At 39.9% G+C, this 23,324-nt stretch overlaps 1 protein-coding gene across 3 annotated transcripts; it reads right to left on the bottom strand.

Moving 5' to 3' along the window:
• Nucleotides 1-421: 421 nt before the first annotated feature.
• On the bottom strand, nucleotides 422-23,324 carry BDH2 (3-hydroxybutyrate dehydrogenase 2). 3 transcript variants are annotated; one of them, XM_055342552.1, is made up of 12 exons: nucleotides 23,221-23,296; nucleotides 22,406-22,628; nucleotides 21,366-21,415; nucleotides 20,207-20,298; nucleotides 19,275-19,353; nucleotides 17,310-17,406; nucleotides 15,443-15,551; nucleotides 9,245-9,305; nucleotides 7,929-8,042; nucleotides 4,957-5,015; nucleotides 4,305-4,397; nucleotides 423-2,298 (listed from the first exon to the last, which is right to left on the bottom strand). In XM_055342552.1, the coding sequence occupies exons 4-12, from the start codon at nucleotides 20,276-20,278 to the stop codon at nucleotides 2,245-2,247; spliced, it is 738 nt and encodes a 245-aa protein (XP_055198527.1). In that variant the 5' UTR covers nucleotides 20,279-20,298; nucleotides 21,366-21,415; nucleotides 22,406-22,628; nucleotides 23,221-23,296; the 3' UTR covers nucleotides 423-2,244. The 3 variants fall into 3 exon arrangements, with proteins under 3 accessions (XP_055198529.1, XP_055198527.1, XP_055198526.1); XM_055342554.1 differs by lacking the exons at nucleotides 21,366-21,415; nucleotides 22,406-22,628 and having other exon boundaries at nucleotides 422-2,298; nucleotides 20,207-20,286; nucleotides 23,221-23,261; XM_055342551.1 differs by lacking the exons at nucleotides 21,366-21,415; nucleotides 22,406-22,628 and having other exon boundaries at nucleotides 425-2,298; nucleotides 23,221-23,324.

Genomic DNA, 23,324 nt, shown 5'->3' with positions numbered 1-23,324 from the left:
AGTGTGTGTGTGCGCACATGCCCCTCGCCGGGTAATTTTCATTTCCTTCAGAAATAAAGATTCTTACCTGTTTTTCACTCCTCAGGCCAGTTTTAATCACTTTTCAAGCACGAGGGACAACGTCAAGGAAATGTCTCCACCAGGTAAAGACCATCCATTCCCTTCTCTCAGGTCTTACTTTGTGGGTAGGATGGCTTAACCTACATCCCATCCAATAGTCTTCAGAGCATCTAAAGTGATTACTGTGTTCAGAAGAACTGAACTCTTCTTCTCCTAAAGCTTGCAGAAATTTCTAGTGGTATCCAGCTTCCTCTTACCACAGGAATGAAATAGATTTTTCCTTTTCTTGCAGTCATATGATCTTCATGGACTCATCACCGGATTTGATTAACATGACTTTGGAGAACATTGAACTTTTTGGTTAGATTTTACCTCTGCCTTTATTGTTTATGATGTTTTATTGTTCATGATTAGGTGAGAGAACTCTGAGGAAGCGTTTGCTAATGTTAGAATTCATTTTGCAGAATTCATCGTGTGCTTATTTAGAATTTATTCGTCATAGCTATACATTCACATGTATGTCCCTCACAGTATAAAGTACTTCATTACATAATTATAAGCTTCAGTGTCCCATCAATCACTTCACTTGAGGAGAAGTACAGCATTTTGGTTACGATACACCAAAAGAAACCCAAGTCATTTTGTGCAACTCCCTAATTTCGCGAACCAGAAAACTAAAATCCAAAGTAAATTGGATGACTTGGTCTAGATAACAAACCAAGCTATCTGTGATGCAGTTGTGGAATACTTGGTCCAGAACTGGTCCGAAGCAAATCTTCTAATCAATGAACTCTTTGGGAGTGCTAGTCAAAATATTTTTTGCTGTCAATTTTAACTTTTTCATCAACCGCATAATATTCTTCCTCACACATAAAATGTTATCCTTTCATTGTCCATTTCAAAATTTTCCTTGTTAATATGGATTAATATTAATTATTAAGGTTCTAAGAGGAAAGACTACATGCTCATTTACTGAGTATATGTGCATCATTCCATTTGGTCTTTTGAAGTAACAACAAATAAAAAACATAGAACCTTAAAATTAAAGGAACAAGAAAAAACTTCTTATTCTCTTACAGAATTATCATCCATGAATCTGCTTAAGCTTCTTCTTGAAAAAAAATTTTAAACCATTTTTTATTGAATTACAATTAACATACAATGCTATATTAAATCCAGGTGTACAGCATATTGATTCAGTAATTCTATACATTATTCAGTTCTCACCATGGTAAGTGTAGTCACCGTACAATGTAATTACAATATTATTAACTGTATTCCCTATGCTGTACTTTCTATCTCTGTGACCTATTTATTTTATAACTGGAAGTTTGTATTCCTTAATTCTCTTTATCTATTTCAACCATCCCTTGCAAATTTTATTTTCTTTAATTTTGTTTCCTGTTATATGATTCACTTATATTTATTGATCCAGAGATTGCTTCTAAATTTCATGTCCTCTTACTGTTAGCCTGGAATTTGGTGAAAAAAATCTACACTTAATCTAAAAAATATCACTTAAACTAACAATACTGCTAGTTCATTGTAAGGTTTTAGGCACATGCCAAATGTCATTGCTTATTTTAAGAAAGATTTTTTTAGTTCAACTAAGAAAATAGTACTTATCATGAGTAATAACATTGGTTAAGTATCAACACTTGCTGATTATTTTTCTTTTATATAACAGATCAACAGTATAGTTCCGAATCTAAATTCCTTTTAATATAAGTTACTGAAGCTAAATTCCTTCCTACCTTGTGTTCATTTATAATGGTGTAAAATTTTAAAATTAGAATCTATGTAAAGACCAATGCAGAATCATACAAAATGGTTGAATATTAGGAAGAAGTAAAATACAAATTAATACCTTTTTCTTAAAAACTTGCAATTTTTCATATTCACACTTTAATTTTATATGCTTGCAAACTGTGGTTTATTTTAAAACTTTTCATTTGCAGTGAGTTCATTATCTTTTATGTCATCTCCCTATAATGATTTCAGAAGAGGTTAGAAAGAGATTAATATATTTAAAGAATCTGACTTTTGTGAACAATGGCATCATTAAAAAGGGCTAACTGTCATAAATAAGCCATGAATGGGAAAGACATGATGGCTGAATTTTCTTCATAACCAGTCTCACTGTGGGCAGGAAGGGCCTGTTCTTCCCTTAAACAGATTCTAAAATCACAGGGTCCAGCCTCCATCAATGATGACAGGATTACCTGTTATGTAGGCAGACTGCAATGATAAACACAAGGAGACAGAACAATTAACCAGGTTTAACACAGATTGTGTTTCTTCAATTTTCCCATGACTGAGATAGCTAAACAATGTATTCATGGTAATAGGAACACTCACCTAACACAGATTTTTAGGAAAATCTGATTTAAATTTTGGATGATTTGAAACTGCTGCATGTTCTTGTGATCTAGTTAATTAGCCTCTGGCTAGTGTTTTAGCACATGTCACATTCTAAGCAGGTGTTTGGTTTCAGGATCAGAAAATTAAGTTTAGTGATATGAAGCCATTCCCCAAATTAGGATAAAGTATAAGCTAAAATAGTACATTTTCATTTTGAAATTCAGAACTACTCTAAAGTACCTGAGCTTTATGCCATTAATAAATTTTTGAACATCATCAAGTATGTAAGTCATAAAGTGACTTACCAAACAATTTTTTTAATATAAGATATTGTATAGTTGATCAAAATGCATAGGTATTTCCAGGAGCTGAGCACACTAAATGTGTTTTAAAAACTTAAATGAATAATAACAATATATATATTAAAGTATGAAAAATATTCTATATTACTTTCAGATATCCAAATCTGTACAAAACTAGGGGAATTTTAAAAATTACTTTTTTTCCATAGAATTTTCCATTTTCCAAAGAAATAATGTTGAAGTAATCCTTGTGGGAGGGGTTTAAAAATCTTTTAAGCATGGATGTTAAATATGTGTTCTTTTAAATTTATCTAAAGCCTAAGACAATAAGAAAAGCTGGGAGGCAAGACACCATAGTATGAGTACAGAAATTTTTGAACTTCAATCTATGAAAACTGATCAAATACTGTAAACTAGGAGGTTACTAGTCATTTTACCAAGAAATGAGCCAACTTCCTGAAGTTTTTATTTTTAAAGCAAGCTTTCTGTTATACATATGGACTCCTCTATAAAAGTCCAAAGGTCTTTTTATTGCACATTTCAAGCCAGAACATTTCCAAATATTTGGTACCCTAAGCTCTGGCTAAACGAGGGCAATTTAGCTTATCAGCAGTACCCTCAAATCAGATAAGCTCTGTAAATACAGATTCTGAGAAGCCACAAAGGCCAATGAACTTGTTCCATTAATTTGTTTAGCAGTGTCCCTAGCTGCTAAAAACTGTTGTTAACAGTCCAGAGAAGTGGGAACTTCTATCACTAAAACATTTCAACCAGTGTATTTGTCACATTCACCAACCACCTGATGTACACCAAGTTACTATAAAGAGGTGCTAACAGATTAACAACACACCTCCTCACTACTGCCTGTCTCTCTCTCTCTCTCTCTTCCTTTCTTATACACTGCAGTTCCTTGGTCATGGAATATTCAAACACATAAAACAGAGGGGGATGTTCTTGTGCTCTGTACCTTTATAAATATAGTTTCTGCCTTCGTAGTTTAATTCCATTTAGGAATATATACAATAGCTATCAAGGAAGAAATTAATGACTAAATAGATGCAAAGTGGAAACAGAATTAGGAATATCCATATGTGATGACCAACAAGAATTCATAGAAAAAAAGCAGGATTTTCCTTAACTGGTCACAAGTAAAATTAAAAATACCAGATGCCAACCCTGTGTCTATTAGAAACAATGACATCTGCTTAACTCTCTCATTTCACCTGAAGCTCTCGTAGTTTTGGAGGTTCATTGCTTGACTTACATTTAATCAGGCTTTCACCAATTATAATTTTTGAAAGCAACTGCCTCTCATAAAATTAAGTAATTTAATATTTTCAGTCCTCCATGTCATTTGCTACAAGCTTTAGTGATATGTAGAGCTGAATGCAGAAGAGTTGGTGGGTCAGATCAAGTGGCCTTTCTTTGAGCAAATTAAATCACAGCTTATCCCTATCTTATAAATGCAACCTCTTAGCATATATATGTTGTAACTCTCAACTCTCTTAACATGACATTATCTTGATAAGCAAATCATGGCCAAATGAGGATAATGAACTCCTTGGGAAGAAGAGTGCTTACTTCATCGGAAGCCAAATACACACAGAGCAGGGCTATTTCTTCTGCGGTTGCAAATCTTCCAGTTTTCTGTCGCTTCAGGAAGTAGTTCAGTGCCTGAGACCAGAAAGCCATACCATGATATCAGTGATGTGAGGTGAAGTGTGAACTCACCTGCAGATCCTACAGGAGGTCAAAGGCAAGAGGATTCTACAGAGGTACCATTGGCATGCTGCTTTATTATGTATGATACGTGATATATGAAAATATCATTAATCTCATTAATTATGGACCAAGTAAGATTATGGTGACTTCCAAGCTACTCAAACTATATGTTATGCTAAAATCTACAGACAATGTATCAGATCAGTTAAAGAGGAGAGCTTTTTTTTTTTAAATTTTTGAAACTGTGGTAAAATATACATGTTATTCATCATCTTAACCATTTTTAAGTATGTTTCAGTAGTGTTAAGTACATTTACATTATTGTGCAACAAACTAGAACTCTTTTCATCTTGCAAAATTGAAACTCTATACAGGTTAACCAATAACTCCTTGTTCTTTCCTCTCCCCAACTCCTGGCAGCCACCCTATCTGTCTCCATGAATTTGTCTACTCTAGGAAGAGGACATTTTTCAACCAGAAGCTTTAAACACATTTAAAATAGTAGTTATACCTCTTCGGGATTTGGTCTGGCTTGTATTCTTTCTCGCAGGGATGGGGTATCAATCGTTGCTAAATCAAAGGAAGACATTTGGCTTGGTTAATTATTCAAACTGAAAAAGAAATTGACAAACTTTAAACTTCCTTTCTATATGATACAACAATCAGTGAAATCCTTCTCCATGACTTCGAATGATCATTTCACCTCCAGTTTCTATGATTTTTAAAAACACAGATCATAATTCTTTGTGACCCGAGGCAAGGACTCTGGGTGAATCACTCAGCATTCCCAAGATGTATTTTGATCACAGTATAATGGTATGACACTTTTTCAATTTTAAGCACATTTGCATGCATTATCTCAGTTAATCCACAAAACAACCCTGAGATGTAGATACAACCATATAAGTACTTTACTTGTACAAGAACCCAGGATGCCTTAAAAGAAAAAAAAAAAAAATCCCTGAGTATCTTCAGGGACAATGCCATGCCTGTCATTGGTCCTCAGTAATTTAGATGGTTCTACATTTTCCTCATTATCTTGCCTATTTTCACTGGTTTTGAATTCCTATTTTTAACCACTGTTTCATGTCTCTCACAAAAAATGTAATTTGAAATTATTTCACTTTAAAAAAAAAGTAGGAATGATGCTAAAATTTTTTAAATTCCACTCAGTTCGAGCTCCTACAGAGCAAGTAGGACTCCACACTTCTTGTTAATTTATGTAATTTGTAAATTCTCTTTAGAAGCCCTTTTTTGGGGGGCAGGGGTTGCTGACAGTACTCTGGGCGACCATATGATACTTGTAGGTTCATAACAAATGATTTTATAGTCATACCCTCTAGTCCTGAGAGTGCCTGAGGTCAGTGTTTACCAGAAACTGTTTTTTAATTTTAGCATCATTTGTCATTTCTCTGGAGAGGTTGGGATTCTTCAAAGTCAGAAAGTTTCGGCTCTTTCGTGTTTAACACCCTTTTCTTTAGCTTACCTGTATCCTCTCACATTTCACCATAAGTGGGCAGCCCTGTCCACACTCAGTGGAAGCTGCCTTTACTAGATCACTCAGTTCATTAGGAACACTTTCTACCTTCCACATGACTGCAGGCAATGGTGTTGATAAACTTAACACATAACAAAGTTCTCTTGTACCCAGCTTCCAATAATATTTTCCTCACTTCTCTCATCCATACCCTCCTTATAATCCAAGATCCTACCAACAGTATGCTCAAGAAATCTTAAGCTTTCACTTAATATCCTCAAAATTCAGTTTTAAAATACAACTTTGATACCTTCCTGTATCACTCAGGAGAGCAAGCATCATCTCTTTCATATGGCTGGTATTCATGGCTAGTAAATGAAACTACAGAGCAAGCCTATGCCTTCTGCTTAATTCCATTGTCCCTACTCTACTCTGTCCTCTGTGGCACAGACTGACACAGCATGCCATAGTCTATACAAGCCTGGTTTTGAAGAGTTATGACTATACTGCCATCAGCGCAATTCCAGGTACACTCATTCTCTGTCAGGTTCTTTTGCGACTGGCTCTTGAGTCACAGCTAGTTCCTTGTTCCAGACAGTTTGATAATATATTTTCCAATCTTCTAAAAAGCCCAGCTGCTAAAACAACCACATTTTCCAGATCATCTTACCATTTATTCCATTGGGTAAATGGCACCAAAAATAGTTACAGTCAAGTGTCACCAGTGGGCATGCTAAAACCCAGTGAAACCGTCTCTCTTATATGCTTTTTCTTAGTGTTACCTATGTTTGCCTTTCTAGTCCAAGAAAAATTAAACAGAACACCTCAATCATGGAAATTCTGCAGCTTGCAGGGTATTTTGTATTTCTCCTTTAAATTAGTAAGTCAATGGTTTCTAACCTGAGGGGAGACCATGGTGGAATATATAAAGTCTCATGTGGAACTTTACAAACTACACACAGTTTTTCCCATCAACTCTTTCCCCAAGTTCTAGCATACACTTCAGGTTTAGAAAAGTTCCGTAGGTAAGTGTGAAGTACCTCCTCTCCCCAACCCCCCAATACCAGTTGTGACCACCGAGAGCGACCTTGATTCTGGAAATGTGATATTTAATTCCTTTTCAGTGAAGGAAGTTAGTGATTCTTCTTAGGCACCTTGTGTTCATTTTGGGTTAGTGGAACTAGGTGAAAGGGCATATCTATTTAATAGGCATATCCATAGTTATTGAGAAAATGAGAAATTATTCTTATGAAATAAATTATAGAATGCTTTTATTTGGACAGATTGAATGTCCTTTCTACTAAGTTCTGCTTTTCTTCTTTCCTTTATATGAGAAGTTGGCATACATTTTGGTAAAGAGCCAGATAGGAAATACTTTTAGCTTTGAGAAGCATTTGGTCTGTTAGAACTGCTCAACTCTGCTTGTAGCAGGAGCACAGTCATAGTCAATAGATAATGCAAGTCGGGTGTGGATGTGTTATAATAGGACAGTATTTACTAAACAGGTGATGGGCTGGATTTCTCCTGCAGGCCATAGTTTGCATAAAGGAAGGTGCTGATCCCTCCTTTTAATTTATGGGTCATCCCAGGTGATTTACAAAACTCAGTAGCTCTCTGTTTTGGGAGTCTCTTACTTTCTTCCTGTGGTTCTGTGAGCGTGGCCTACTTTTCCTCTTTCCCCTGACAAGGCCATCTCTGGTCTGCTTCCAAAACACCAAGTTCTGGCCAGTAACGTGGCTTGGCCACGAGATTTGGAATTGTGCCACACGCCTAAATACCATTTAAACCCTTTGCATCTGTGATTCATTCCTAATGACTTAGAATCTCGTTCCCAAGCTACTGTTGGACTATTATCTTAATAAGCCTAGACCCTTTTTCGTTTGAGCTTTTTCCCAGTGACAGGATACAATATAACATGTGGTTAACAAGATTCTGTAGGTAGGTGTCACAGTGGCAACCAGAGTGTCAGAAGGGACAAGTGCACAGCCTTGTAGAGCCCACCTCACCTGGACACACGCAGTTGCACCTGATCCCCTGCTGGATGAAGTCTGTGGCCAAGGACTTTGTGAGGCCAATCACAGCTGCCTTGGTTGTACTGTACACACATCTGTTCTCAACTCCTGAGGGTGAAGGGAAGGTTCAACAGTTGAAGGAATAAAACAACAGTCTCCTTTAGAAAGGGAACACAAGGGGATCCCTGGGTAGCTCAGCAGTTCAGTGCCTGCCTTTTGCCCAGGGCATGATTCTGGAGGCCCAGGATCGAGTCTCGTATCGGGCTCCCAGCATGGAGCCTGCTTCTCCCTCTGCCTGTGTCTCTGCCTCTCTCTCTCTATGTCTATCATGAATAAATAAATAAAATCTTTAAAAAAAAAAAAAGGGAACACAAATAGCTGTCCCCAGTAACCACTGTCATACCACCTCCTATCCTACCCTTTAAAAAATTTGGTATCCGGTTTTCTCCCTGAAGAGGGCTAGTGTCTGAATGTGGGAAAATAATATGATTCCTGACACCTAAGTCAGGGCTTAGGTGTTGAGAATCTGCATTTAATGATGGCAGTGGTCTTAGGTTTTCATCATCGGTTGGTAGAAACCTTGGGCAGATTCCAAATGAAAATCAAGGGAAAGAACAAAACAAAAACCAAACCAAACTTACCAAACCAAGTAAGTCAAGAGGACTGCACATTTTTTTGCCTTCCTGTCTTGGGCAGGCTCCTGTGTGTTCTTGTAGAGAGAAGGGATGCTATTTCTGCAGTAGCTCTTTCATTTTAAACTTACAAATCCATCTGCCAGACTGTGATGGTATTTCCATTTGGCACTGCAATCTGGGTTCTCTGGCTGGACTTCTTGTTTAGGGCCTAGATTGGTTGTCTTTGTGAAGCACTTCCCAAATTGTTATGCTCCTCTGAATCAAGACAGCACTTTGCAAAAGCCTGTGTTGTAATACTGTCACAATGTAGGAGACATGCATTTGCCTGACTCTCCCCTTTTCAGACTGAATTCTTTTGGGGCAGGGGCACATACTGCTCAGTACATCTCTTTTGGTTAATTAAATGGATAAATATTTCCTTCTTTCAGCTTGATTTTTATTCCCATATCCTTTAGAAGGAATAAAAGGAAGGGAAAATGAAACTTATTTTTTATGACTGGTTTACAGTGAAGGCAAAAAGGACTGGTGGTAAGGAACCTGTTACTAATTTTTTAAAAGATGGTTTTGACATTATTTGTGGGTTTTATAACCTCTGCTATGCTTGTTGCAAAAACCCATAGCTGGTGAAGGTACGGGAATATGTGCATCTTGATTCCCAGAGGAAGACAGACCTACCTTTGATGCTAGAAGCCACAGATGACATGTTGATTATGTTGCCAGATTTCTGTGCAAGCATCTGCCAAAACAAAACAAATACAAAACAAAAATGCCACTCTGCAAGATAAAAATACTACCTCTTTAAAAGGGTTGCATTTGCTTATTATGGTTTGCAGAAGCATCTTATTAACTATTAACATTAAGCCTGTTAGGCAGTTTTAATGTCTCACCCAGTCATCGCTGGGAGTGGATGGCATGCTTACACACTTATTGGCTGGAATATTTCTCAGGAGGATTACTGCCTTCCTCTGGCACAAGAGCATCAGCAAGACTAAGAAGGTACTCTGAGCTAAATGAAAGTTAATGAACATTAATTGTTACTTTGTATTCCTGATGCTGGAAAACTCTTTACTTTATTCAATGCGTATCTGTTGAAGGCCTACTATAATCAGATGCGGCACTAGGTCCAGGAGTTTGGAAGATAAATGCCACACTCCCTGCCTAGCGAGAGCTGCCAGTGGACTGGAGGGGTTGACGTGACCAGGATCCAGTGGCATCAGAGACCTCCACAGAGGAGGATTGGGTGGCAGGAAGGGTCAAATCCAGGTTTCGGGACACTCAGAGGAGGGCTCCTATGGAGGAGAGAGGTTGGATGGTTTTTGAAAGCTAGAGTGTTAGGCTGAAAAGTGAAAAAAGAAAGGTGTTTTAAGGAGCAAGTACCACATGTATAAAGGCTACATCACGGATCTGGGAGGAAAGGATAGGTCTGCTTAGAATGCCAAGGCATGGGAGGAATGAGGCTGCAGAGGACAATGGGGGCTGAATTTAGGAATCTGGGCATTACCCTGAAGGCCGTGTGGTGACGATGAGTTGTTTAATGCAGAGAAGTGCCATGTTTATATTTGGGGAATACTATGATTACTGTGGTGCCACGTAGAGGAGACCCACTGGAAGCTGACAGAGTGATGTCAGATAGGACTGATGCAGAAATGTCCGTGGGCAACAAGGGTGGAATTGATTGATATGGTTAAATGCAGGATGTGGTAAATGGTTATTCACAGGGAGGCCTGCTTCCCTCAACAAGGAAGTGTTTCCTAAGAACCCCTCCCTCAGAATTCCCCCACTCAAAGTGTGAATGGCTGAAGAGGAGGGTCTGTGGCTATTTTGTCCTCCTAGAGATGGTACCCAGTAGGTGGTCCATATACTGTGATGAATCAAAATCTCTTGAGGTGCTAGGTTTTTTGTTTATATTTATTATTTTTTAAAGATTTTATTTGTTCATGAGAGACACACAGAGAGAGGCAGAGAGAGGCAGAGACACAGGCAGATGGAGAAGCAGGTTCCCCACAGGGAGCCTGATGAGGGACTTGATCCCAGGACTCCAGGATCACACCCTGAGCCGAAGGCAGATGCTCAACTGCTGAGCCACCCAGGCATCCCAAGGTGTTAGGGTTTTCTTTCAAAAAAGATTAATCTATTTAGAGTGCAAGTGGGGGAAGGGGCTGAGGGAAATGGAGTGAGAGAGAATCTTAAGCAGACTCCAGACTGAGAATAGAGCCACACACGAGACTCGATGTCACAACCCTGAGATCATGACCTGAGCCAAAATCAAGAGTCGGATGCTCAACTGACTACCACAGAGGCACCCTGAGATACTAGATTAAGGTGCAGATTGCTGGGCCGTGTCCCAGACCTACAGGAATAATATAATGGATGAAAAAGCTGCTATGAATTCACAATGTTTTCAGATGAACTTATACTTAAGTATAACATGTATGTGTGTTTTCAAGGGTATACAGGTATGTCCAGGGGCCTGGGGACTCATGAATGCTTTGGGGGAAGAAGCAAGAGGTGGAGAGAATTCCTGTCCGATGTACATTACCTTCTCATTGAAATCAGAAGCTCACAGGACGACCACAAAGAACAAGGAGAGGATGGTGGACATGAGGAGGAGTGAAGAGTTAAAACAAGGTTTGAAAGGAAATGGAAGACCACCACCAGAGAATGGAGGAAGGAAAAGCAGGATATGCTGTGCCATGAAAGTCAAGTAAAAGAATTATTAAAAAAGTGTCCTAACAGTAAGTGTAGAGAGAGAAGTCACTTCTGCTGGGGTGAGTTGCTCTAGCAGCTTTCAGACAGAGAGGTGAAGGAATGGAGGTGAGTGACTGGTCCAGGGATGAAGCTACCAAGATGACAGGTCTCCCTACAGTATTCTTCTGCCTTTGTTTTGATACTTAGTTACTATTTGTACCCAAAAGCATAGGGTCTACAACAACCTAAAGCATCGTGCTGGGTGGATTAAGGGGTACAGGGTAGGCTGAGGTTACCCAACCAAGTCAAGGTGAGTCAACCAAGGCTGAGGTGACCCAACCAATACTTTCACCCCTGCAGTAGGGGTGAAAATATTTAACCCAACCTGTTTGTCTTCGTGATAAAGAGGATCATAATGAAATGAGGTCCTCATGAAAAAGACCAGGGATATGAGTCAAGTATAATGGTGTTGAAAATGAAGCCTTCACATTATTCTTTCTTATCCAACTTGCAAATAACCTGGTTTTACTTATTTTTAATTTTTTTCCAGTTTTATTGAGCTATCATTGTCCCTACATAACCCATTTTTAATACCTAGAGATTACATATACCCCAACTGAATATATAAAGATTAGCTATTAAGTTAGTTCAGTCTATAATCTTTTGAAATGCAGTAATTCTTCAAGCAAAACTTTAGAATATAGTCACCTGGGGTGGCAGCACCTGGGTAGCTCAGTCAGTTGGGTGTCTGCCTTTGGTTTAGGTCATGATCCCAGGGTGCTGGAATTGAGTCCCAAGTCAGGCTCCCTGCTCAATGGGGAGTCTGCTTCTCCCTCTCCCGCTGCTTCTTCCTTCACTTGTGTTCTCTCATGCTCTCACTCTATCTCAAATAAATAAATAAAAATCTTTAAAGAAAAAGAATATAGTCACCTAGGAGATGCTAGTGCTGCCCCCAAGCACTTGTGCCATCCATTCAACCAGGTCTTTCTGCTGGTTCTAGAGCCCTGTGCCAGCCTCCTTCCATGCAGCCTTCTCAATGCTGGCTCAGTACCCCCTGGTACAGGTGCATGCTCTTCCTGGCTTCCCAGGCTAACAGTCCTCTGTTGTAGTCAGGCAGATATGACTTGGCAAGTGTAAAGTGAAGTGTCTAGTACACAGTATTCCTCTATAGGATCAACCTCCCAGAAGCTCAGGCAGGGGCTAGAAAGAGCTCTGAAAATTCCCTCTAGCTGTAGATCTAGTTAGTCCTACCCTGATCCGGCTCTTTTGTCAGCTCCTAAACCTGGCAGACCTTGGTTTCTTGGGTCTTTGGTGAGTCCATGTCTGACCTCTACCTGGATTGGCAACCTAGATTCATTTATTCATTCAACAAATACTTGCTAAAGCAATTCTATGTGCTAGAGTGTCTTCTAAGATACAGCAAAGGGGGAAAAAATCTCCACATATTTGAGACTTCCTTGACTTTGGATTTTGCATTGATCTCTATTTACAGTATTTTCAACTTGTTCTTTGCCTTTTGACTCATATTCCAGTTTTGGAATGGTTTTCTGTATGTCTACCCATGAACAAAAATTTCCTACAAGTGTTTCTATGTTTTGGCCACCTGACTTTTCAGATCTGTCTGGACTCCAAATCCCGGCTTCCCCTAGAAAGTTCTAACCTGGTATATGTGCATCATAGTTAATGAACCCAGAAGATCTCAGACAATTAGGGATTGTGTAATCTCTCACCCTAATTTTATTTTTTATTTATTTTTAAAAATTTTATTTATTTGGGATGCCTGGGCAGCTCAGCAGTTGAGCGTCTGCCTTTGGCTCAGGGCATGATCCCAGAATCCTGGGATCAAGTCCTACATCGGGCTCCCTGCTTCTCCCTCTGCTTCTCTCTCTGTATCTCTCATGAATAAATAAATAAAATAAAAATAAATAAATATTTTATTTATTTGAGAGAGAGAGAGAGAGTGTGGAAGACCACAAATAGTGAGGAGGGGCAGAGGGAGAGGGAGAAGCATACTCCCTGCTGAGCAGGGAACCCAATGTGGGGCTTGATCCCAGGACCCTGAGATCATGACCCGAGCTGAAGGCAGACACTTAACTGACTGAGCCACCCAGGTGCCCCCTCACCTCCATTTTAAATAGAACAGAGTACAAGTGCCATCTCCCATGGCACATGGTGAAGTAGGGGCAGAGTTCAGGCTGTGATGCCAGAGTCCAAAATCTGGGGTCGGGTTGGTTACTGTTAAAGTAACCAGGTACTGGTTAATAATATTGACTCTATCTAATTGCCTATCCCAGACATTAATATCTCCTGGGATTTTTTACAAATCAGTGTTACTGGTTCATATGGTTTATTGTTAAGTGCTTTAAATCATAGGTAAACTCACTAATTTGCAAGTTCATGTTTGATACTTCAAAAGTTAACACTTGGGATGCCTGGGTGGCTCAGCGGTTGAATGTCTGCCTTCGGCCCAGGTCCCGGGATTGAGTCCTTCATTGGACTCCCTGCGAGAAGCCTGCTTCTCCCTCTGCCTATGTCTCTGCCTCTCTCTCTCTCTCTTTCTCGCTCTGTCTCATGCATAAATAAATAAGATCTTTAAAAAAAATTAACATTTACTGACATGTTTATTTTTAAAGGAAGAGTAACTTTTTTTTTTTAAGATTTTATCTATTTATTCATGAGAGATACACACACAGAGCAAGAGAGAGAGGCAGAGACACAGGCAGAGGGAGAAGCAGGCTCCATGCATGGAGCCTGATGTGGGACCCAATCCTGGGACTCCAGGATCACGCCCTGGGCTGAAGGCGGCACTAAACCGCTGAGCCACCCAGGCATCCCAAATTCCTTTGTTTCTAAGTCAGTTTTTCATAATTTTCCTTTTAATGTTCACCTGGATCTTTTAGGTTGAATGTTCAGAGCAAAGCATCAGCCGTGCCTTGCCATTAAAAAGCTTTTCTCCATGCTGGATTGGCAGCATTCAGTATGTCCGTCATCTAATCCATCTGGGATGGAAGAGAAGAATAGCTTCTCTGCATATCACTAAGGCTTCAGTTTACAACCTTGGACTGAGTTGGTTCTGTACTCAGTCAACCCCTTTCAGTGTCTGAGCTTGTGCTGTCTGCTTACTATTGGCTTATGAATTCATCTGAACTCAATATTTTTCATATTTATGCTCCCCTCCCACAGAACACCTACTGTTTGTTTTATATCAAAAGGCATTTAATGCTTGTTTGTAAAATAAAACGAAAAACACTGACGACTTGTGTGAAAGCTGTGGAATTCAAGGGTTAATATATCAAGAGGAATGCTCTCTCTTTAACACATGCTGTGACTCACCTCTCTGGTACCTCTGTGGCTCAGCTAAAAACAAGAAGAATGATCAGGGAACAGAAAAGCCATGGGGTACATCCATCTTGAGAGCCTGTGCCTAGACACTGAAATTCAAGAAGGGGCCCAACTCCAGGTTTCAAATCCTGTTTTTTATTTTTTTTGTTTTTTAAGATTTTATTTATTTATTTATAAGGCAGACACTCAACCACAGAGCTACCCAGGCGTCCTTCAAATCCTGTTATAACCACCTGCTAATTATGTGACCTTGGGCAAGTTACCTCACCTCTCAGTTTTATTACCCTCTGTACTGTGGATGTGATAAAGTAGTATGTACCTCATTACCTTCTTCTGGTCCTGCATGCCTCCTTGCTGTCCCTCTCCCTGGGTCCCTCTTCCTTAAATACCTGCATAGCTAGCTCTCTCATTTCACTTGGGCCTCTATGAAAATTTCAGCATGTCAGTGAGGCCCTCCTGGGCTTTACTGATATCCTAGCTGCTTTTTATTCATAGTACTTCTAATCACTTCCCAAGTTATATTTCCGATTCCTTGTTATCCTGTCTCACTCCTCAAAAATGGGATATCTCTTATAGAAGGGACTTTGTTTAGTTTTCTGATGTGTCTTCTGCACCTAGAGTGGAGATTTGCCAATAGAAAGTGCTTAATATTTCTTGAATATTTCTAAACTGAAAGGTTAAATCAATTAATTTATATTAAGTGCCTTGATATAAACATTCAGTACAGGTTAGTCATTATGTTAGCTACTGTCACTCTTCAGCACATGTGAGGACCCTTTCTGGATGCCCCGTGTGGAGATCTACTTATCCAGTAGTGCTTATCCTAGTGGTGGTAGTCCTTACCTTAGGAAGAAACGCCTTGATCATCAAGTACATGCTGCGGATATTGAGATTCATTGAGAAATCCCAGTCTTTCTCCTCGCAGTCCAGGATAGTTCCATGATGGACAAAACTGGAAGAGGAATTAAATAGCGGGGAAAAAATGATCATTTAAGAAGATCTGTATTCCATTTCCTTATTTTTTTATTGTAATATATTAACTTAGATCATTGACTCTTGTGAAGATTTTAACAATTCTGATATCACCTAGTACACTAGGTTAATGAGTATCCAACAACTTAAGCTAAATAAATTTATTTGAAAACAATATCCTTCTTTTAAAAGAGAAAGGCAAAAGTCTGGGGCCACCAAATGTAAGAAGCTTGATAGCGACTGCACAGGAAATATCAAAAACATGAGACTAGGACGCCTGCCCTGACTACTTTTTCAAGAGCACCTTTTTCCCTCAGGTGGCACAGATTTAGTGTTTTCAAAGGGAAAATCAAATTGCAAGGGAAACCATTGTCTCAACATCTCAGGATGGCCAAGTAATATGGTTATCATACAGTTCTAACATATTGAGTAAACAAAGCAGAACAAAACAAACTCTTAAAGCAGCCTTCACTCACTGCCTTTTAAGTCACACTCATAAATAACTTGCTCATCCTTTGCGTGATAGCAAGAACCACGTGCTCTATTTCTATATCCCTTACACTGCCTAAAATTTAACATGTAGATGTTCAAAAACTAATTTTCCTGACTTATTTTTGTCATGGCTCTGAGTATATTCTCATATAAGGGATGGACAATTTATAAAATAGATTGTCAAAAATTGTTGCTTTAATTTAATTTTCATGTAATGTAACATGACAAACTATAGATGGATTTTTTTTTTTTTTTTTTTTGCACTGAAACATGATTAAGGAGAACAAAAACATATTAGAAAGCTCTGGAGGTTTTCTACCAATGCAGTAGTACAAATATCTCACTACATAAGAAAGGTGGAATGTCACTTGGGTCCTGTATAAACCTCAGTTGTATTCGTCTCTACTGTCACACCTAAGCAGAGAAAATACTGGCACTACCTGTCCTATGTGCAGCTGCTCCACTTTCAGTCTCCTCTCATTCACACATAGTTCCGCATGTTTGCTACTACCTAGTAAGTTCAATTAAGCCATTCTCTTTGTGCTCTAAACAGAAGTGCAACACAGAAACTTCTTTTGATGGATGGGACTCATTGTCCCACTAAGAAACCCTGAGCTTGGGAGGTTGTGCCAAAAAAATTGGGAACACCTCCATTTCAAGAAGCTGAGTACTTGGTTTCTGGTATATATACTTTGTTTTAGAGACATCTACTGGAAAATAGTTTCTCATTTATAAGTCTTACTGGAGCACTCACCACGAGTCCATTGGTGTCAGTTGTTGCTAGCCTTAAGAAATCAACAGGTTCAGATTAATACCAGTTCTCTTCGGTAGATCATAACTTCCCTTAGGCCTCAAGCCCATGTCCACTTCTTTTTTTTAAAGCTTTTATTTATTTATTTGACAGAGAGCACACACATGCAGGGGGAGTGGCAGGCAGAGGGAGTGGGAGAAGGAGGCTCCCGGGGGGCACAGAACCCAATGCGTTTATCTAGGACTCCGGGATCATGACCCGAGCCAAAGGCAGGTGCTTAACCAACGGAACCACCCAGGCATCCCTCTATGTCCACTTCTATGGCTTTCTTACTTGCTGAATCTTGGAATAAAAATTCTGTTAAAATCTAGCTGTGTTTCCTAAGAAATATATTATGGTTCATGATGAATAATTTTGCCATTTTATCAAAAATCATTAAATAAAAGTCATGAAAAACTTTCTGTAAGAACAGTGAAATTAAAACATATGAATTACCCAGCAACATTAAAGAGAACATCAAGTCTCTCAATTTCATTGGCAAACTGATCAATTTGTTTCTTCTTTGTGACATCAAGGGTCCGAGTTTGAATACCTGAAAAATAAAACAAAGGAATCTATCTGTACTCATAAAAATGTTTAGCCTTGAAGATTTAGCTGTTTTAAAGTGTGAGGATTGCAGTCTTTGTCCAGTTAGACTTTTTTTTTTTTTGTCCAGTTAGACTTTAGAGAGTCTTAGGAATATTTATTTATTTATTTATTTATTTATTTATTTATTTATTTATTTATTTATTTATGATAGAGAGAGGCAGAGACACAGGAGGAGGGAGAAGCAGGCTCCATGCCGGGAGCCCGACGTGGGACTTGATTCCGGGACTCCAGGATCGTGCCCTGGGCCAAAGGCAGGCGCTAAACCGCTAAGCCACCCAGAGATCGAGTCTTTTTTTTTTTTTTTTTAAAGATTTTATTTATTTATTCATGAGAGACACAGAGAGAGGCAGAGACATAGGCAGAGTGAGAAGCAGGCTCCCTGTGGGGAGCCCAGTGAGGGACTTGATCCTAGGATCCTGGGATCATGCCTTGAGCTGAAGGCAGATGCTCAACCACTGAGCCACTCAGGGATCCCTGAGGGTCTTAGGAATCTTAAGAATCTTATTAGTAAAAATCTGAAAGTCCTCCTCGTCTTGACCTCTATATTAGATGCCTCTCAGTAAGCCAGCAGGAATAAAGCAACTGGGTCCCTCTAGCCCTTTCTTTCCCTAAAGGTTGAATTATTGCTACAGTGATGCTGAATTCTGCCTGTGAGGGAAGGGCAGGGGAAGTGGAATAAGAAATTATTTCTATTTGTGCCCTTTACCTTTATGCCAATTCTTTTGTTTACTAGAAATAACTTTGTTGGTCATGGGTACCATCATTTATTTCTGGAATAAATTGCAAGAAGAAATGAGAGGCCAGAAGAAGGGATGAAAACACTAACCAGGAGTGATCTGGTGTGGGATCTGAGAGAGACACACTATACTAGCTACTAAAAAACCCCAAAACCAAAAAAAACAAAAAAACAAAAAAACAAAAAAAACCAACCCAACAAGTCTGCTTTAATGAAAGAAGCAGTTATTATTTTTTATGATTTAAAAATATATAGTTTATTTTATTCCCTTTTGGATATAGAAAAGGTAGATTATAAATAAAGAAAGGGAAGACTAAATTTGAGTTTCAGAAGAACTTCCTTTGCTTTGTGCTTTTCCAGGGCAGCAGCTACCCCTTAGACTTGTTGAAATGATAACTCAGCATAGTCTAGCTCAGTTAACTAATTCAATGAACTAAACTGTGTTTGCTCATATAACCTGTTCTATTTTGCTGAAACAGTTAAATTTCAAGTGACTTCTATGTCCTGATTTCTTTCTGAGTAATGCTGATTGAAGCCGTCTGATGTTGGAATTAGGTTTGGTGTGGTACACTAAGGGGCAGCCAAACAAGTTAGTCTTTGCAGCTGCTGCTTTTTTTTTTTTTTTTTTTTTTTTTTTTAGATTTTATTTATTCATGAGAGACACAGAGAGAGGCAGAGACATAGGCAGAGAGAGAAGCCAGCCCCCTGCAGGAAGCCTGATATGGATCTCGATCTCAGGACCCTGGGATCTAAGCCAAAGGCAGATGCTCAACCACTGAGCTACCCCAGGCGACCCATCTCTTACAGCTTCTGATCATATGTCATTTTAAGGCTAAGCTGTTTCCATTATGGTAGCTACTAGCCACATGTGGCTACTGAGCATTTGAAATGCAGCTAGTGTGAATTGAAATGTTCTGTAAGTGTAAAATACATGTGCATTTCAAAGATTCAGAATAGGAACCCTATAGTGGTTTAGCGTCTGCCTTTGGCTCAGGTCATGATCCCAGGGCCTGGGATCAAGTTCTGCGACACCTTGCTGAGTCTGAATTCCAAGTTCACACTGCTGAGTTGCTTACCGGGGTACTTTTCCAGTTCCTGAAGTTTGGACTCATTGATATCGGTGGCAATGACTTTGGCACCTTCTCTTGCAAAAGCCTGGGAGACACAATGCACAAGTAAATCCTTTGTCTATTTGATTTGATTCTGTTCTCATGAATGGAAAGTCCCTTATCTTATTTTCATTGCTTTCCCTATAAAATAGGTAGAATTTCAAGCTCTCTTTCATTTCACCCATCCCATTATTATTTTCATTACTTAGAACGTGACATACATTGTGCTTGTCATCTGACTTTGTCCCTTTAAGCATTATCAAATAGTGTTTTTAAAAACGAGGCCTCTGTTATTGACACTTCTCAAAATACTATTCTGTGATGTCATGGCCTGTATTTATTTCATTTCTGAGGAAGTTCTTACTGTTTTCTATTTCTTATTATATTCCAAATAATAAGAGAAAATGGGTTATTTCAACACTTTTTTTTCTCCTGAGTATATTAGTTTCATAAATGTCAGACCATACCCTACTATTACACTTTAAATGCATTAATTAGGTCAGGTGGGGGTAATAATGTGCAAGAAGTTGATATAAATTAGGAAGGTAAAGGTAACCTGACAGTCTTGTAATTCGAGTCTTATACCTGAATTGATGTAATTTCAGAAAGCTCTGCCTTCCTGTAGGGCCACTGTAGTAAATGTATCATAGTGCAGAGAAACAGACAGAGAAGTCTCTCAGAGTCAAAGATTATCAGTAATGTCGCATAATAAACATGTGAGGTGTTCATTCCTTCATCTACCTGGGGTCAGGAAAAGGGACTTTTCTTTTGTAACGTAAGACAAGAGAAGCACAAAATTTAAAAAAATAAAAGGTAGAGCAGAATCAAGTAATCATAGGATCTGTCCACATAATTCAATACCTCAAAAGGTAGTAAGTAAACAAGAGATAATAACTTACTAAGGCAGCTGCCCGGCCAATCCCCTGAGCAGCAGCTGTCAGGACGATGACCTTCCCATCAAGTCGACCCATAATGGAACCTGTGGTTAAAGCTAGAGACGTATATTTAATGGCTTACACTGTAGCACATGGTCCGGTGCAGTGACATCTAGAATGAACATTTCAATGTACTCTTTAAGAACTTAATGACAGTTTCTGTACAAATAGTCCCATCATCTGAATTCTCCAAGAATGCTGACACTAGATACCTACCTTAGTGTATCAGAAATATCTAGCATAACCCACTTAAGTGGTAACAGACATTGGACTTTAATCCACCATTCGGTTTCCTGAGTACTTAGAGAAGAGAGCCTTTGATACTGATATAGCAAGGCTGGAGTCCTTCCCTTCACTACCACCACCATTGTCCCCACTGTCCCTATACAAACTACTATGGCATTCTCGATTTCTCTGCTGTAAACTTTTGTTGGGGGTTTGTACTATCAATTGTCTATGGCTTTTCCTTGTCACTGGAAAGATTTCATGGTTGGCCTCAGAGAGTCATTGAACAAAAGAGCTGGAAAAATCAAATCATATCCAATACTCCCATTTTATAGATGAGAAAACTGATCTGATTTACGCAAGGTCACAGAGCCAGTTAATGACAGAGACAGAACTATGCTCAGGCCTCCTGACTCCTTCACTATGTGAAATTCCACCCCACAATACTGCTGATCCTTTCTTAAAGTTTAAGCATGCAGGGGTGCTTGGGTGGCTACGTCAGTTAAGTGTCTGCCTTCAGCTCAAGTCATGATCCCAGGGTCCTGGGATCTAGCTCTGCATTGGGGCTCTCTGCTTAGTGGGGAGCCTGCTTCTCCACTCTGCTGCTCCCCTTGCTTGTGCTCTTTCTCTCTCTGTCTTTCAAATAAATAAGAATCTTCAAAAAGAAAAGTTTAAGTATGCAGTAGTAACACTTTAACAGATACTATCTGTAATTTTCAGATTGGAGGACTGAGGAATTCTGACCTAGGGAAAATAAGATATGCATAAGATACTTGACTGGTTCTTGAGCAGTAGTTTGCAGGATGAGGGGAATGGCTAATGATGAGGTTGGGGGTAGTTAAATGTCAAATGATGGTTAACTGAGGCTGTCTTCAAGGAACTGAGTACATTTGCTCACCTTGCTGTCCTTAATGGGTGTCTTTGATTTCACACCAAGGTACACAATGTCTGCTTTGTCCCAAGGCATCACATCCCCATTCCAGGCAAAAAAAAAAAAAAAAAAAAAAAAAAAGGTAGTGGGGGGCTGGTGGTGGGAAATAAAAGCCAAAAGCCTTTCAGAGTGTCCTCTCTTTCTATTCAAGAAGGAAGCCCTCCTTAGAAATTCCAACATTCATTTCACAGGCCAGCTCTAGCTGCAGAGGTTAGGAATTTGAGAGTTTTGTTTTCTAGCCTCTGTAAAGAGAAAAGCTAGGGGAGGAGGGTAGTGAGCCAACTTAAAAGGTACATGTACAGACAACCTACACAATCACCCTACTCAATTATCTGCCTGATAGAAAACAGGTAGCAAGTCTGGCCTAGAAGGCTCACATGATCTAGTCCTTTCTTTTTGAACCAATCTTTGTTCTCACTAGCCAACCTTGGTTTTTTGCTGTAACCAAGCCTCCACGCTTTATCTAAGCTCGGAATGCCGAGGGGCCAGTTACTCCTGTGGGCAACGAACACTAAAGGATTGATGGAAACAGTGTGACACAATCAGACACGTATTTTAGCTCACTGTGGAGCAGGCCGCAGGAGGATGTCTTTGGGAGGGTGTGCAGTGGTCTGAAGGGCCTCTGGTGAAACAGCAGAGAGGGAGGGGATGGAGAAGGGGGCTGGACCAGAGCAGCGTTTAAGACAGGAGACAGGGCCTGGTCAGCAGTGCACTTCCTTCGGAGGTCGTAAGTGGTCTCTCGCGGCTGTGAATGCAAGCCTAGGCCTCCGGGTTGCAGGTGCAAGAGAAGACCTCGTGGGTGGGCTCTGCACGCCCCTCTCCCGGCCCTGGGAGGCCAACGCGGGTGTGCGGTGGGCCCTCGCCCCTGCCCCGCGGTGGGTGGGCCTCCCCCCGACTCCTCCCCCAGCCCTCTCCCCCCCCCCACCCCATCCCTCCCTCGGGGTCTGACGGCCAGTTCACTCTCCTTGACCCTCACAGGGGCTTCTCCCCTGGTAACACTCATGCACCTTTAACTCTGTCTTGGAGTTTTGCTTCTCAGAGGGTCAGGCTAGCACCTGGCTCCCGGAGCCTGTTTACAGCTTCACTGAAGTTCTCGACGATGAAGTCTGCATTTGTTATGCGCCCAGGAGGCTGAGCTTTTCCAGTGCCTGACCTACTCTGAGGCCATGGATTTTCACTGTGGCTTTTTATTTTTTTTCTTTCTTGCACGAGTCGAGTCATACATTTTCACTTTAAGCACGTAAAGAGTTGAGAAATATATGCTTTAGAAAGTAAGAGACTCCAATCATCACCCCCCCCCCCGCCCCTCCCCAGTGTTGGGCATGGTGCATTAAAAAGATGTTATTTTACACCACTGTCCCTGCTGGCTTTGGGTGCATGGCACTGAAAGCATGTACCGGTACCAAAGATGTCCCTAGGAATCTTTGAAACCCAGAGAAGCACTTACTGAACAACTATTGAAGCACAGCTGCTTTGCTCGCTCTGAAATCTTAGCTGGTCTTGCCTTTCTGGGACCAGATTTTGGTCCCAAAGACTTACTGTTGGAAAAAACTATACTATCAAACTAAAATGGATTTCATTTGGGAAAATGTAGTACAAACATGACCTGAAATGGTAAAATGAGGCAACTCTCCATAAATCCAACATGAAAACCACATTGAAAAACTTATATACCAGGGTTTTAGACTTGTTAAAAACGCACCCTTATACTGATCTAACGGCTGAAATTAATCTTGAAATGGGTAACTTGCAGAACACAAAATCTAAACCTCCTCCTCTCCCAGTCTGAAGTGTCATTTAAAAAAATAAAAGGAAATCTTACTTTAGAGCAGCAAGTGGACGGCGTCCTTCAGATCCGTGGGTGAGAAACAAACTTGAGACCTTTGTGCAGAAGCAAGTCAGGCACTTAATAATGCATGTTGGGAT

The sequence above is a fragment of the Nyctereutes procyonoides genome, unplaced genomic scaffold (genome assembly GCF_905146905.1).
Source record: "Nyctereutes procyonoides isolate TBG_1078 unplaced genomic scaffold, NYPRO_anot_genome, whole genome shotgun sequence".
Classification (NCBI taxonomy): Eukaryota; Metazoa; Chordata; class Mammalia; order Carnivora; family Canidae; genus Nyctereutes; species Nyctereutes procyonoides.
This window is presented reverse-complemented; position numbering and strand designations above follow the sequence as displayed.